This window comes from Rhineura floridana, chromosome 6, assembly GCF_030035675.1.
Source record: "Rhineura floridana isolate rRhiFlo1 chromosome 6, rRhiFlo1.hap2, whole genome shotgun sequence".
NCBI lineage: Eukaryota > Metazoa > Chordata > Lepidosauria > Squamata > Rhineuridae > Rhineura > Rhineura floridana.
This window is the reverse complement of record NC_084485.1, coordinates 93,168,281-93,182,851: the sequence shown is the minus strand read 5'-3', so window position 1 is coordinate 93,182,851 and position 14,571 is coordinate 93,168,281. Positions and strand designations below refer to the sequence as shown.

General features: G+C 40.9%; 1 protein-coding gene across 4 annotated transcripts in view; it reads left to right on the top strand.

The window, feature by feature from the left end:
* GLIS1 (GLIS family zinc finger 1) overlaps nt 1-14,571 on the top strand; it is a 407,237-nt gene that overhangs the window by 305,387 nt on the left and 87,279 nt on the right. For all 4 annotated transcript variants that reach the window (XM_061633024.1, XM_061633023.1, XM_061633025.1 and 1 more), the window contains one exon: nt 8,783-8,944. In XM_061633024.1, the coding sequence (XP_061489008.1) occupies nt 8,783-8,944 (162 nt within the window). The remainder of the gene's footprint in view (nt 1-8,782; nt 8,945-14,571) is intronic.

Below are 14,571 nucleotides of genomic sequence, written 5' to 3'. Positions count from 1 at the left end.
AGGGCATCTTTTGAGTACTTTTGTTTCTCAGCTCTCCTACCCAAGTCAATAGCTTCTATTGCTTAATTGACAATTTGTATTTTGCAGAATCCATGTCTAGTGCCTGCCCAATGATCTGGAGACTAAAAATCTCCTAACCATACCAAAACTACCAGGCTAAGCGGTGAAATTGACCACTCAGAAGTTAGGCATTTTCTTAGCATTCTGAAGGAAAAGAGATTCCACTACCTTGTCCCAGTGCTGATGTTTTTAATAGTGGCTGACACATTTTTAGGGACTAAAGTGCATTCCAGAGACTACAGGAAAACTCTTTGTTCCAGTGTGGAACTCTGATACTGTCACTGAATGTACAAATAATTCCTCAGTATTGCAAAAGTGAATGGAAGGTGGCCGCAACAGGAAACAGAATTAAAGCAGCAATTCTATAAGCACTTTCACCGAAGTAAGTCCCATTGAACACAATATGGCTTACTTCTAAGTAGATGTGGCTAGGATTGCACTGTAACAGTGCTAAAATTGTGAATGTGTTTAGAAAGGAGAATGGGGAAGATTTGTACAGAGTAAAAATGAGAAGACTGTATGTGGGTGTTTTATATTTTCAAATTTCTGTCATGACCAAATGGGCTTAGAAAATGGCAGGTTTGTCAAGGCTACTCTTACTTTAATTGTCAGCTGCACATTTGTTGGACACTAGTGTTAGCAAAACCTAGATCTCAAGTTGCCTTTTAAAAAGTTGTTTTCTAAAATGTGTGCTCTAGTCGCTAGACCATTACTATTTATTCATTTACTTTTTATTTGGAACGACTGAAATCTTCCAAGCTTCATTGGCACCCAGAAAGACATCAAATATTCTGAGGGGGAATTCCCTAGCAGCCAAATAAAATTTCTTAGTTACAGGTCACTTAATTCTTCAGTTTTAAGGTGACTGCTCTTGAGAAGAAAGTTGCCTGTTGATGCATGTAACATTTCACTGTGTATTTATCCATAAAGCTAAGTCTGTCAAGTAAGCAGTAAAATTAAAAGGCAGCAAAAATGTTAAGGCCTTGTTCCCTGTGGTATATCTGCTCCTAGACCTGTTCCCCAAATGGTATATATTAAGATTCCATTCTAGGTAACTTCTTCACTAATTTGAGGATTACATTTCATGGAAGAGGCTTTCTGAATAGGGGATTTACTGTCCAATGTCCAGAGAAGTGTAGGCATAACTACTCGAAGTTAAAGTGATTAAGAAAGCCTACATTCTACTTAACAAGAGGACTATTTTGCTTCTCTTTCTGTGGACATGTTTGATGGAATACATCTTGGGATAGGATGTTGATAACGCTATTTACTTAAAGTATGTATATGCCATCTCTTAATCATATAGATCCACAAGGTAGCTAACAATATTGTTGCACACACACCAGTCTCCGAGCGGTGCAAGACTTCCAGGGGTTCCTGTGCGTATTCAGGATTTGGTTTCCTTGGAACGAAAGTCAACAGAGACTGTGATGTCTGTGTGATATATGGTTTATTTACACATATATATTTGAGCATAAGATGGAGGGGTTCTCAGCATTAGCACTCCCACAGATCTTGCTTCCCCATTAAGCTTTTAGGGGAGTCTTACAAACCATAGCTTGGGGTTCAGCACAGAGAGTGAGGCAAGAATGTGTCTTTCCAGCATACCAAATCCACACCAGACTCACACAGGCCACCTCCAGGCCCCAGGATGGGGGGTGGAAATCACTCTCCTGCCAGAGTTCCTATAGCAATAGGATTGCTGTGGACCAGAATCTTTGGCATGTAGATCAGCCACTCAATAGGCCCATTAACTCACAAACTGACTTTGCCAGAACTATTAACTCATGAAAGGAACTTGTTTACAATTCCCCCCAATGAACTATGGGGGCAATGAGTTTTGCCTTTGTGGCATTTTGTATCATGTAACAAGATAACCTGTGGAAAGGCTGAAACGAGATGGAGCTGTGGATAACAATGGGGGAGAAGCATACTTGTATTATATCCTATATACCGGAGGTGGCTAACTTTCTGGTGACTAAGGACTGCATTCATCCTTGGTCAACCCAGGTCATACCTGTGATGGATGTGGCCATTCTACACTGTTTATGCACACACAGAGAACACACCTAATGTATGCATGTGTGTGCACGCACACACAGAGGTGCACAGCCTCTTCCTGTTCAGTTTATCATCCCCTCCCTGCTCTTCAGCTAATAGGTTTGATTGATCAATCATCAGTCATGTGGCATCACTCCCTCTTCTCTCTCACCTCTTTACCAACACTCATTGTGCATCATGCTGCAAAGGCTATATGTTCCAGCTGCTGACTGTTGCTAAATATTCTTTCTTTACCCTGCTCTCCACATGCCACTTTCCCAAGGGAACAGGATCCATCCCACAACCTGTTCCATACTGACCATGAAGGAGGCTCACACCATAACCAGCAGCAGTTACCGGGTAACCTCCATGGGGTGTTAACCTACGTGCTTCAGGCAGACTTCTGTGCCCTTATGAGTTTCACAAAAGACAGTTATCCAGTGGATGCCATGGCATCCACAAAGGCCTTCATTGGTGTCCTCAGCCAGGGGTCAATTCCAAAAAGTCTATAGGCCTCCTAGAAATCATTTTAGCAAGATGTGCAAGGTACCCTTCTAAATTTCTGTGAAATCCTGGCTGCTCCCACCTTTCAATGTTTTAGCTAATAAGTGAAGTGAGAGCTGTGATTGGTAAGTAATTTGTTTGGAAATAGGAATCCTTAGGGTCTTAAAGGGCTGTTCTTTTCCTCTCCCTTTTTGTGTACTTTTTCTGCTTGTGTCATTTTCTAGTCGTCCTTGGAATCGCTGTAGCTTGCCCTTCCTTTTTCCCTAGCAACTAGAATGCATCTTTCCTGTGATGGGTTTCTGCAAATACTAGTCTACAAGTGTAGGTGGATTTAAAGAATCTTCTCCCTAAATGGTAAATGCAAAATAAAATGTCAAAACTTTGCAAAGAGGCTTAGGATTGTCTCCTGCCTAGGACCTAAAGTCAGACTATCTTTAAGAATTATATGGTTAGTTAACTGCACAGTACAACTTGCCTACTCAGTAAATCTTTAAAGGGGCCTACTCCCAGGTAAGTGGGTACAGGATAGGAGCCTAGACTTTGAGAGAAACAAGGTTCTTGCTGAAGAGAGTTGTTTTATACAGCAGAGTTCATTGGAGAGATGAAAGAGAATAGTATTTATCGGAAACAAAATAAACTCATTTTATTAAGAAAGTACATGTGGATAGGAAAGCCTAATCATCTACACTAGCTGAATTCAAAATAGTCCTTTCTGTTGCGCATCTCTCACACAGTGGTACTTGGTTTCAATGTGCTTTGTTTGTGGTGTCACCCCTTCTGATTGGGAGAGCAAATTACATCTCTTGTTGTCTTCATGCATTCTAATTGGCTTTGATTCATTGATTTCAAAGTCTAAGAGTAGTCTGTATAACCAGGTTGCTTTTTGACATGCTTATGCTGCAGATATGTATTCTGCTTCTGTAAAGGAGAGGGCTACAGCTGACTGTTTCATACTAGTCCAACTGATGACTCCTCCTCCATAATAGAACAGATTCCCACTAGTGGACTTTCGGTCTTCTCTGTCTTCAGCCCAGTTTGCATCCATATAGCCTACCAGTCTGGGATTACTGTTTGCTGGTAACATCAATTTCAGATCTGCAGTTCCCTTTAGATATCTTCCTATCCTCTTGACGGCAGTCCAAACTTTCTTTGCATTAACTTTTCTGCACAGTATCCCAACTGCTGCTGCAGTGTCCGGTCTTGCTACAGTTGATATGTACAGGAGCTTTGCAATTGCTGTCCTGTCCTGACTGTTGTCTTGCAGTGGTTCCTTGGTCTCATTGACTTTAAAGAAGCCTACTTTCATTGGTGTTTCTGCTACATTGGCTTTTGTCAGCCAAGGGTGCCCTATCAGGTCCACTGTCTTCTGTTTCTGATTAATGAAGAAGCTTCCATTTTCTCCCCTTTCCATCTGGATTCCAAGGTAGTAAGACATGTCTCCCATGTCTTAAACTTCTATTTCCTTGTTAAGATTTCTCACAATTTCATCACTGTCTTCCTTGCCTTGGTGACATAAGACCAAATCATCTGCATGGGTCAAGGTGAATGTCCATCTATTGTTCTTAGGCAGGGGTCAGCCTTTCCCTGCGTGAACCCCTCCTTAAGTAGTAGTTGGTTTAGTCTGTCATTCCAGGCCCTAGGGGCGTGCTTCAGGCCATACATGCTTTTCTGAAGCTTGCACACCAGTCCTCCTTTTCCAGGTTCTTCAAACCCTGGTGGTTGCTGCATATATATATCTTCCTCAATGTCTCCATGTTGGTAGGGTGTCTTTACATCCAGGTGTTGAACCTAGATCTTCCTAGAGGTGGCAGTAGTGAGGAGTGTCCTTATAGAAGTGTGTTTGATCACAGATGCAAAAGTTTCATAATAATCTTCACTGTTTTTAAGGATGTTGTAATATATTTTAAAGTTTGTTTTTATGATATTTCAGAGTGTTTTTAGTGCTTTTGTTTGCCGCCCTGGGCTTCTACTGGGAGGAAGGACGAGGATATAAATCAAATACATACATACAGCTAGAGATATGTGTCCCATGGCTTTCCTGTTTGCAGCATCTCATTCATCTTGTTTCCACATGCCTTTGACCTTGGTTCTTCGAGGACAAAGGCTAACCCCAAAGTATTCAGCAGCATTTTCATCCGAAAGGACCATCTTCTGTAGTTTGAGTCAAGTCTCATATAGTAGCTCAATGACATCAGACCTTCTAGCAGATTCAGAATTAGCTATCCTTTCTTTCCTAATCTGTCTGTATTACAGACTCCACAGACTCCTTTTTCTTTTTCCTTTTATAAATCTCCAATTATGTCTGGGCCCATGGCCCTATCAAGAGAGTTACTTTATGCAGCAGAGTTCACTGGAGATATAAAAGAATATGAAACAGAGTGGTGTTTATCTGAAACAAAATCATTTTATTAAGAAAGTACACATGGATAGAAAAGCCTAATAATCTACAGTAGCTGAATTCAAAAGGTAGGGAGAGAGAGAATTGTGGAAAGAAGAAGGAGGAACTGGAAGTGATGATGATAGCCCTAAGAATATCAGTCTAACCAATCAGAGGCATGCTTAAACTTGAGGAAGTAACAAGGAGAGAATTCAAGCAGGAGCTCTTTTAACTTCCTAACTATAACTATTGCCCCTAATGATCAATAAAGTCAGACCACACAGTGAGACAACATATTGATTGAAGTGAAACATCCAACCCTGTGCCTTTAGCATTTGTACCCCTACAATCAGGACCAGCGGGGCATAGCTGACTTCCCATGGTAAGCATGAGGTTGTCTGGGAAGAGGTAGAGGAGAACAGCAATAAGTGTTCAATCTCTCTTATTTTGTGTTATGCCTTGCCCCCATGGCAGCTCACAGCACTCTCTCAAAATTTGTAATGTGCCCACTGGTCCAAAAAGGTTGGCGATCCCTGCAGTAGGTGAAAGTGTACTCACTATGGAGCTGATGCCACAAAGGACATTCACCAGCTACCCTGCTGTCTGTCAAGCCACTGTCCAGGCACGGGATCCTTGCTGGGATGACTGGTTGGCAAGTCCCCATGAGTCTTTCTCATTCAGGATCTACTCCATCCCAGGTGCTGATCAATAACGATGTGTCATTGCCACATATGTTGTTTCTTTGTTGCTAGGGAGATAGGGATATCTTTTTCTCATCCTGGTAGAACATGGATTCAGGTGATCTCACAATGAGACTCTTGAGAGGAGTGGAGAGAGATCTTTATAGGCTCAGGGGCAGTGACTCGAGTTCCCTAAATTGGATGGGGTCTTGTCTGTCAGAGTGCACAAGAGTGAGTGGTGCTGCCACCAAGGTGTGTAAGGCAATCAGTTTGGGCAGGGGAGGGAGGGGGGGAGGGAGAGACAGTGAGGCCTGCTGGGATGCTACCTAGCAGGACTGGCCTATCTAGCAAAATAGCAGGAACATTGATTGGTTGCCCTAGATGTAGAATGTGGCAAAAGGGCTGGTTGATCCATGCAGGGGCAAAGCTATCAGTCCATGCAGTACTCCTGCTGATTGTCTCAGATGTGCCTGGCTCCCTCCTTTCCAAGTGTGTGAGTGCTTTTTGTGTTTGTTTTTTTAATTTTTCACAATATTTCTAGTTACAGTGAATTACAGTGTGCATTACATCTTTGTCTCAAGAAAGAAAAATAGGGTTAAACTTTATAAAGCTATTATGACAGCCTCGTTAAACTTTTCAATCCTAGTGTGTGGTTGTACCCTGGATTCAACTTGGGATCCCCAGCATGTAAAGCAAGTGGTCCCCCTTGGCTAGGACTCCTCCTGCAGCCCCTCTATACCTGGCATTTATGACTGGGTGTTGAGAGTGGGAAAAGCATAAATGCTCTATAATGTATCTGATTGCTATCTGCTGCTATGACTGAGTGTTTAGGAAACTTTTCTGAGTTATTTGCAGTGTCTGTTTGAATCTTGAGGGTGCCATCTCGTTTGCCCCTGACACAACTAAGTTTGTTGTAGGCATGCAAAAGGTGTATATGGGCATATTGCCTCCTCCCTCCTGGTGGCTCTCCTACTTTCAAATCCTGTGCCCTATGCATTGAGCAACTGGAGAATGCTACTTTCAGTGTGTGTCTGTGGCTTCCCTAATAATATGACCTGGTCCCTCTCCTTGGCTTCTTGTCAAAAGAGTCTTTTCCTCCTTGGGTGGGTCTTGAACTCTTGCCCCAGTAGGACTGTGTGTACTTTCTGCAAGCATCCTGCCCAAGTAGCTATGTGGGTGCAATGTTGTGAGTGCTCATTGTATGTTGTGCTAAAAGAAAAGTGGTTGTTGTGAGACAACCTGGGGACTGGCTGTAATGGGGTTATTGCTTGCTATGCCACTGGGGTTGATGGAGTGGGGACACTCTGGTGTTGTGCTATGTGTGGTGAAGCAGGAGAAGGTGCTGATGGTGTGCCCCTATCATCATAATTGTGTTGGTTCCTTTCATGTGGGGGCAGCATGTGGGCATTGCTCCAAACACATGGATTCATAGTCATTATCATCAGTCTGGTGACTACCTGTGTGCTTTCCCCCTCACCTCTAGGCTAAGCACACTCTGGATATAGCAGTTATTTCACTAGTGTAATAGTGACATATCTCCAGTTGCAGTGTACTGTGGACATAGGATTGTTCCACCCATGTGCCACATTCCCTCAGCACATCCACTCAGTCTTCCTTGGATATCTTTTTGCCTGACTCAGGCAATAGATGTCAAGAACAAGTTTAAAACAAGCATAAGAGGATTCTTTAAAATATTAATTACACCAATGATTTTTTCATAGTGTATTTTGCTGGTGACCACACAAAATACCCAACAATAGGTCCCCACGCAAAGCTGAGTTTATAACATTTTGTTTGTTTGTGACTATAACCATGGAAACCTTTGAAAATGCCACAGAAGGCTAGCCTACTTTTATTGAAAGGCTGAGACACTGCTGGGTATTATGGGAAGAAGACTTACAGGACGGGATTAAGCAAAAATTAAGCACTCTTAAATCCCACTGACAGCAATAGAAGGTATAACACTTATAAGGTACATGCCAAAGGAAGGGTAATGATTCTCCTTTTCTCATAGCCTGAGACATTGATAGAAGGAGCCTCAGAAATGGTAGGGCCTACCATTGCTCACATCAGGCATCACTGTAGCTGGTGCAATCACAGAAAATCACGGCAATGATGTGCTTCAAGTAGCTGTTTTGTCCTAGCCATTCTGTTGCGAAATCTGATTGTGCATATGCTGATCAAATAGCGTCTGTTACCATTGCAGAGTCTGTGAGGCTTGTTGTTACAGATAATTCACAGTTTGCTATAATTTTACTGTTATACCGATGTGACTGTTATTATTCTGTTATAAAGTATGTTCATAGCATAATTTTGCTTGATGTTTACAAAACTGGAGATCAGTTAGACCCACACGCACCGTTCCTGAAGCTTTATGTGCTATACCGTATGGGGTACTGTTAATCCCAATGACCAGTGCATTTTTGGTTAAACAAATGCTTGTAGTACTAATTTCTTGAGAAAAGTGCTTTGGGTGTCGCTCTCAGCACAAAACAGTTGCAAGGGCATCAAAAACAGAGGTGCTGATGCTCCATACTGGTGAGTACAGTCATAAAAAAAGCCCTGCCAATGACTATTGTACAACTATATTGTTTTACTAGAAAAGCAAAGTTATCAATGAAAGCTTGATTCTTTTTAAAAAGAACAATCTTGCAAATGGTGTCATCTGTAATACTTTCAAACAGGTATTTTATTTGTACAGCTTCCATGGGGTACATTTGACACAAGAGTGATGCAGTCAGTTTTACTATTGTAAAGTACTTTCTGTTTTGCTTGTGGCAGCCGATTAACTGATCCTTACAGTAGCTCTTGTGCTAATATTAAAGAGAACACTCACTAAATTGAACACTTTTTTCTTATTTAAGCTCCTTTACTGTATCTTGAAGTCTTAACACTGTGTGCATACGAGAATACAGTATTACCAACTCCTTTGCCATGCATAGCGATGGATTAAAACAGTGGAGCACAATTTGTTTCATCCATAAACTTCAGCAGATGTTCTGAATTCTGGTTGATTTGTTGCATGTCCACTTTGGATTGTTTTTTCAAACACTGTATTCATTATAGCAGGATATGGTTTATTTAATAAAGCTTTACAGAGTTTTTTATGACTTTATTGCAGTTTGAAGGTTGCAACAAAGCATTTTCTCGACTTGAAAACCTTAAGATTCACTTGCGGAGTCACACGGGTGAGAAGCCATATCTTTGTCAGCATCCTGGATGTCAGAAAGCTTTCAGCAACTCTAGTGACCGGGCTAAGCATCAGCGAACACACCTGGATACTGTAAGCATGACGTTATTCTGCATGATGCTATATGTAGTGCATCTTTTGTAACAGGATCTTTTCTGAAACCAGCACAGGCCTCGTTCGCTTAAATATAGCATTTTAGTAAAATCTTCAATGCAAGAAGAGGGATGAGAATGGGCTTCAGTGCATTCCTGTGTGCTGTATTGTAGTTTTAGACAGAAAAAGGGGAAATTATTAGTAACATATCAAGAGGTTCTGCATGGGCTTTCTTTTATTTGTTGAAATAGTTCTATGCCACCCATAATCAAAATTGATTCCAGGGTAGTTTACAATAATTAAAAATACAAAATCCTCTTTAAAATACAATGCACAGAAAAACATTGGCACGCAACAGATAAAAGATCCAGTAGCAATATTTAAATACCTGAGGGGTGGGAAAGGTTTTCCCCAGCACCTGAAAGGTAACAGTGTTGGTATCAGGTGTGTCTCCTTGTGGAGGACATTCAACAGCTGTGACATCACTTCCAAAAAAACCTCTCTTTTTAGTTGATTTCAATCTTACTTCCAGTAAAGGAGGCATTCACAGGAGGGCGTTGGCACATGACAAGGTCTGGTATAAGGGGTCAGCATCATTGGGCACTTGCTGGAACCTTGAGCTCTCTAAAGGGCCCACTACCCTTCTCTCACCTTGAGAACGGCTGGCACCAACAGTAACAGAAAAACACAGCTGCTAGTGCCTGCCCTTTAATTCCCTCACACTGTCTCTAGGGCCCTGACACAGCATTACTCCTGTGGTATTGGGGGGGGGGATTAAAATGGCAAGAGCCTTCAGCTCAACCACCTTTTTTGCTGCTGGTGCCCACCTGCTGCAAGATATGAAGAACAGAGCTTCCACTGCTTGGGGGAGAAGGCTTCACTGTCTGCTGCTCCCCTGCTGTGGAACCCATTCAGGGATTGCCCTGCCAAACCAGGCATCAGCCCTGCAGATAACCTTAAAGGGCAGACACGTTGCTACAGGAGTTGACAGTCCTTCAGGTGCTTGGGTCACAGTAAATAGCAGTACTTTGAATTGGACTTGGGAGCATGTTATTTATTTATCTATTTAATTTATATCCCACCCTGCATATTAGCAGGCAGAGAAGGAAGTTTTGTAAGACAGGCCAGATATGGTCTGAATGAATTGCCCCAGTCAAAATTCTGTCAATTCTGAACTATCATCAGGGGCAGTTCCGCATATACACAATTGCATAATCCAAACTGAAGGTTCCCAGAGCATGGATGACCACGAGCAGACTATTTCTGTCCTGGAGAGGACACAACTGGCACACAACCTGTTGTTACTAGAAGGCACATGGGACTACTGAGGGCACTTGGGGGTTACTATAGGTGTGAGCAATAGTGACCAGGATCTTGCTGCCATATGCATATCTGGCATGATAAGGAATTATACATTACATTCTGTGATGGCAAAATAGTTTTGGTATTAAGTCTTAACAGGTTATCACAACACCTACCATAAGTAAATGGAACACCCCAGCTGATCACCAATTTGCTTTATTGCTTCTTGGCCATGCAGCTAATGTGATGTAATCTGAATGAACCCTGTGTGTGCCTTTCAAAATCTTTCCCTATATCTTGATTGTTGTCATTGTGATGTGTCAAAGTTGGGAAATGTGAATATTCTGTAAAAAGAAAAGAAAAGAATTTGGCCGTAATCATTGTAAATGCAAGCCCATGATTCAAAAGTAAAATACAGTTAGTTTTTAATTTTTCAATTTACACACATACTACTACTTTCTCTGTAGTCTATGCAACCATTCACTCTCCCATCCACCCTTCATTTTGTTATCCATATGGAGAATAACCCAGCAGTCTGAGCTGCAAGTGCAAATGTATGTATTTACCTAAGAAGCAGGCTTTTACCCTGCATTTAAATCACTGAGACTTAAGACTTAGTAAAATAAAAAAATGCTGCTTTACATGGGAGATAGTAAAGGCATACCTAGTTCTAACTAACTGAGTTGGAGGCGCAATGTCCAGACTCGGGTATCGCCTTCTTGGCTCAGGAGAAAGACAAAGAGAAAGATGTCTCCTCTCTCCCTGGACAGTTGAAGAAGAAAACAAAGGAAGGAGGGGCAGGTCAGCTTTCCTGAGCATATCAGTTTACAATGAAAGGAAGTTAGGTAGAGAAGAGCACAGGTAAAGGTAGGCAAAGTCAGCTGGAGGACCCTAACTCTATCTTCCTTCTGGAATACAAACAAAAGAACCCAAACAGGAGTTGCTGTTGCCCCTCTTCCAACACATTTGCATAAGGCTGTCAGCTGAATGAATGGCAGTCCTCCTTTGGCCTGCCTGACTCTATAGCACAGGGGTTCCCAGACTGGTCTGTGGACCACCAATGGTCCACGAACTTCATTCAGGTGATCCATGACATGTCCACATTAAATATTCATATTGATTTTTAATTGTATTTTATTGCATCTTTTATTTCTTAAATTATATTTCAGTTTGAATTCTATGGAATGCAAATTGTAGTACCATGAAATACAGTATAAGAAAAGAAGCAATAACAATTCAATGAAAAATCATATAGCATCTAGCACAGCACATTGCAATTGCCAGAATAGGCAGAAAAATAATTTAATGGTCTGTCAAGGCCATCAGCAATTTTCAAGTGCTCAGTGGAAAAAAAAGTTTGGGAATCACTGCTCTATAGGAGGAGGATACTGGATTATTAGCCAACAAACATGCAGAAATGGAAATGAGCATATCTAAAACCCGAAATAAGATATGGCAGCCCTCCCCTGCAGTGGACAGCGTAGTAGGGCTGCGCCTCTCTCCTGATCTCCATCCAGCTGAGTCGCTGCAGTATACTAGGATGAGAGGTGAGATGATGGCAGGGTTGGCAAGGAGCACATGCACCGGTGGAGCCAATTCGGGCCTCCTGCCTATGCATTTGCTGCCACTGTGCCCCTCCCCATCCTGGTATGCTATAGCGACGCAGTTGGATGGAAGTCTGGTGAGTGCTACAGCCCCACCATGCCATCTGCTGCTTACCCTCCTCCTGAAATCCAAACTGAAACAACACTTCACAAGCAACGGACATGTTTTTTCAAAGTCCTATGACTTTATATCAGCATTGCCCAACCTGGTACCCACCAACTCCAATCAACCCAGCTAGCATGGCCAAAAGTCAGGGCTGATGTGAATGTTAATCTAAAACAGCACCAGGTAGGGATGGAAAGATCTGTCAATTTCGGTTGTCTTGGTTTCTCACTTTTCTAATGTTAAAATCAGACCTCTATATTTCTGCAGCAATGTGATTTTTTAAAAAAAAAATCCTCATGAAGATTCTCCACCATTTTAGTGTGAATTTCTCCAAATAAACACATTTTTGTAGGCAGTTTTGACAATATAGTACACATTTTTGCAAGGGATTACTCATCATATGCCTTTTTGCATGCTATTTTCATTCATATATTCATTTTTATGCACACTTTCCCCTATGCATTTTTGTTAATATTGTTTAGTTGGGGAACTGCATCCCAAAATTCTAATAAATGCAAATTTTGAAGGATGGTTGTGTTTAGGTTGTTATATTGCTTCAGAAAGTGCAAATTTGATAAATTCTGCTTGAAATGCGAACTGAATCAAAATTCTCACCCATCCCTAGTACCAGGTGACGAAGTCTATTTTATTAAGCTCCCCAGCCCAACAGCACTCATGGCCACTTATGCAATGGAGTATAATGCTGCTTTCTGCTGACCTATACTTCATCATTTTCAGTGCTATAGTAAAACATCATTAATTCAGATAGCCCACTGTACTTCCAAGAACACTTGGATAGTGAGAAACTTAGATGATGTGAACAGGATTATATTGTCTTGGAGCAAACTACCACCAAATAATCAATAAGATTTTCTAGGGTTTTCTAGGTGACTACAGTTTGGATAATAACTGGGCTTCTGCTGGGAGGAAGGGTGGGATATAAATCAAATAATTAAATCAAATAAAATAATAAGCATTTTACTATATTGTCTAGATCCTGTTAGCAAAGCAGACTCTTTAGGTCACCTAAACTCCTGGTCCAAAGCTCACAAAGAATAACAGCAAGAGTCCTTCCTTTGTCTTTTTGAAAGAGGTGAATATGCGGTTTAATGTTTGGGTGGGTGTTTATGGGGCAGAAACCTGGCGGTTAATTGATATTTACTTTTAAAACAGCTATATATTTCAGACAGTACAGCATTAAGGAATGTGTAATGTACATTATGCCCTCCAAAAACAAACAAACCAGTCAGTCACATTTTCCAAACCCAAGCATACTTACAATAACAATGTTTTATTTATTTGAAAGTCAGCCTTAGATATTTGAATTTGTAATTACTTCTAAAATGTGGCTCTTTTGAAACTTAATATGCTGTATAAGATGCACTTTTTTGAAGTTTAATGGCTTGACATTAATGTAAGTGAAATTAGGGGGAAGGGCAGACTAACTTGGCTCACAGAAATAATTTTGTAGACTTTGTGGTTTACACAGAACGAGGTCCTTCTGTCTTCTTGTATCTTTTTGTATGGGTGTTGTTGCAAATCATTTTGTAGATTTAGTGGTACACCAGAACCAAGTATTTCTGTCTCTTTGTATCTTGTTACATGGCTGTTATTGCGAAGAGCTCCCTTAACTTTCTATTCTCTTCCCCCTCTTCTTTCTTTCTTCTTACTTTTTTTCCTATCTCTCTCTTTACTCTCTGAAATATTCCTAATCAGCAAAAAGGTACAGTAATAATTTTGACTAACCTTTTGTCAGTGCTCTGGTTTACTTTTCTAGACATTCTTTAAAGTTTTTGTTGTATTCACAACCTGCAGAAGGTGGCATTCATTTTCTTAGATATTTTAACCTAATTATTTAATCAATAATTTTAGCTTTTTTGTACTATAGTGCTTTGTTTTGTCTTTTGCCTTTTGAACATAGATGTAAGAAATTAGAATGTAATTTGCATGCTGGTGTTTAGTGTTCCAAATGCATGAAACAGAAGACCTGCAGTTCATGAAGCAAACTCTGATCCCCTTTATATGCCTGCTGTGTAACAGAATCCTGTGTGAAAGTGAGATTGAAAAAGTTGGGCTAGTATAGATGGGTTTTTTTCTGATCTAGTTTCCCCCATCCTTAATAATGTGTTACCATAGCTGGGAAAATACTCTACCCAGTTAATTCCACTAAGGAATTGTTTAATGGTTTCCATCATCCTTCCTCAAATTTCGGTTCTCTGTGTGTTCCAGGCACTTTTAATAAATCGACTTTCATATGTAAGTTTTTGGGTACATATCGGGTTAGCCTTTGGAGCCTTGAGCTGGTGAATGATCTTATTATTCCTTTGGAAATTTCCTGCTGGTACAAGGAGCAGGACTACTTATTCCTCTAGAGGCGTCTACAAAGAGAAAGGATTTATATGGACTGCTTAGTTCTTATTGAATGCATGTGGAAGTGATTTGAGATTCCAAATGCAGGTCAATCTGTCATTTATCTTCTCTGAAAGGAGAATCTGTAAATAATTACAAAGACCTGTTAGAATGTGCTGGTTTGATCAAATAACAGATTATTAGGTTAGGGTTAGGTTTAGGGCTGTCCTGGAAACTGGATTAGAATCTACCTTTTAAAGAAGACA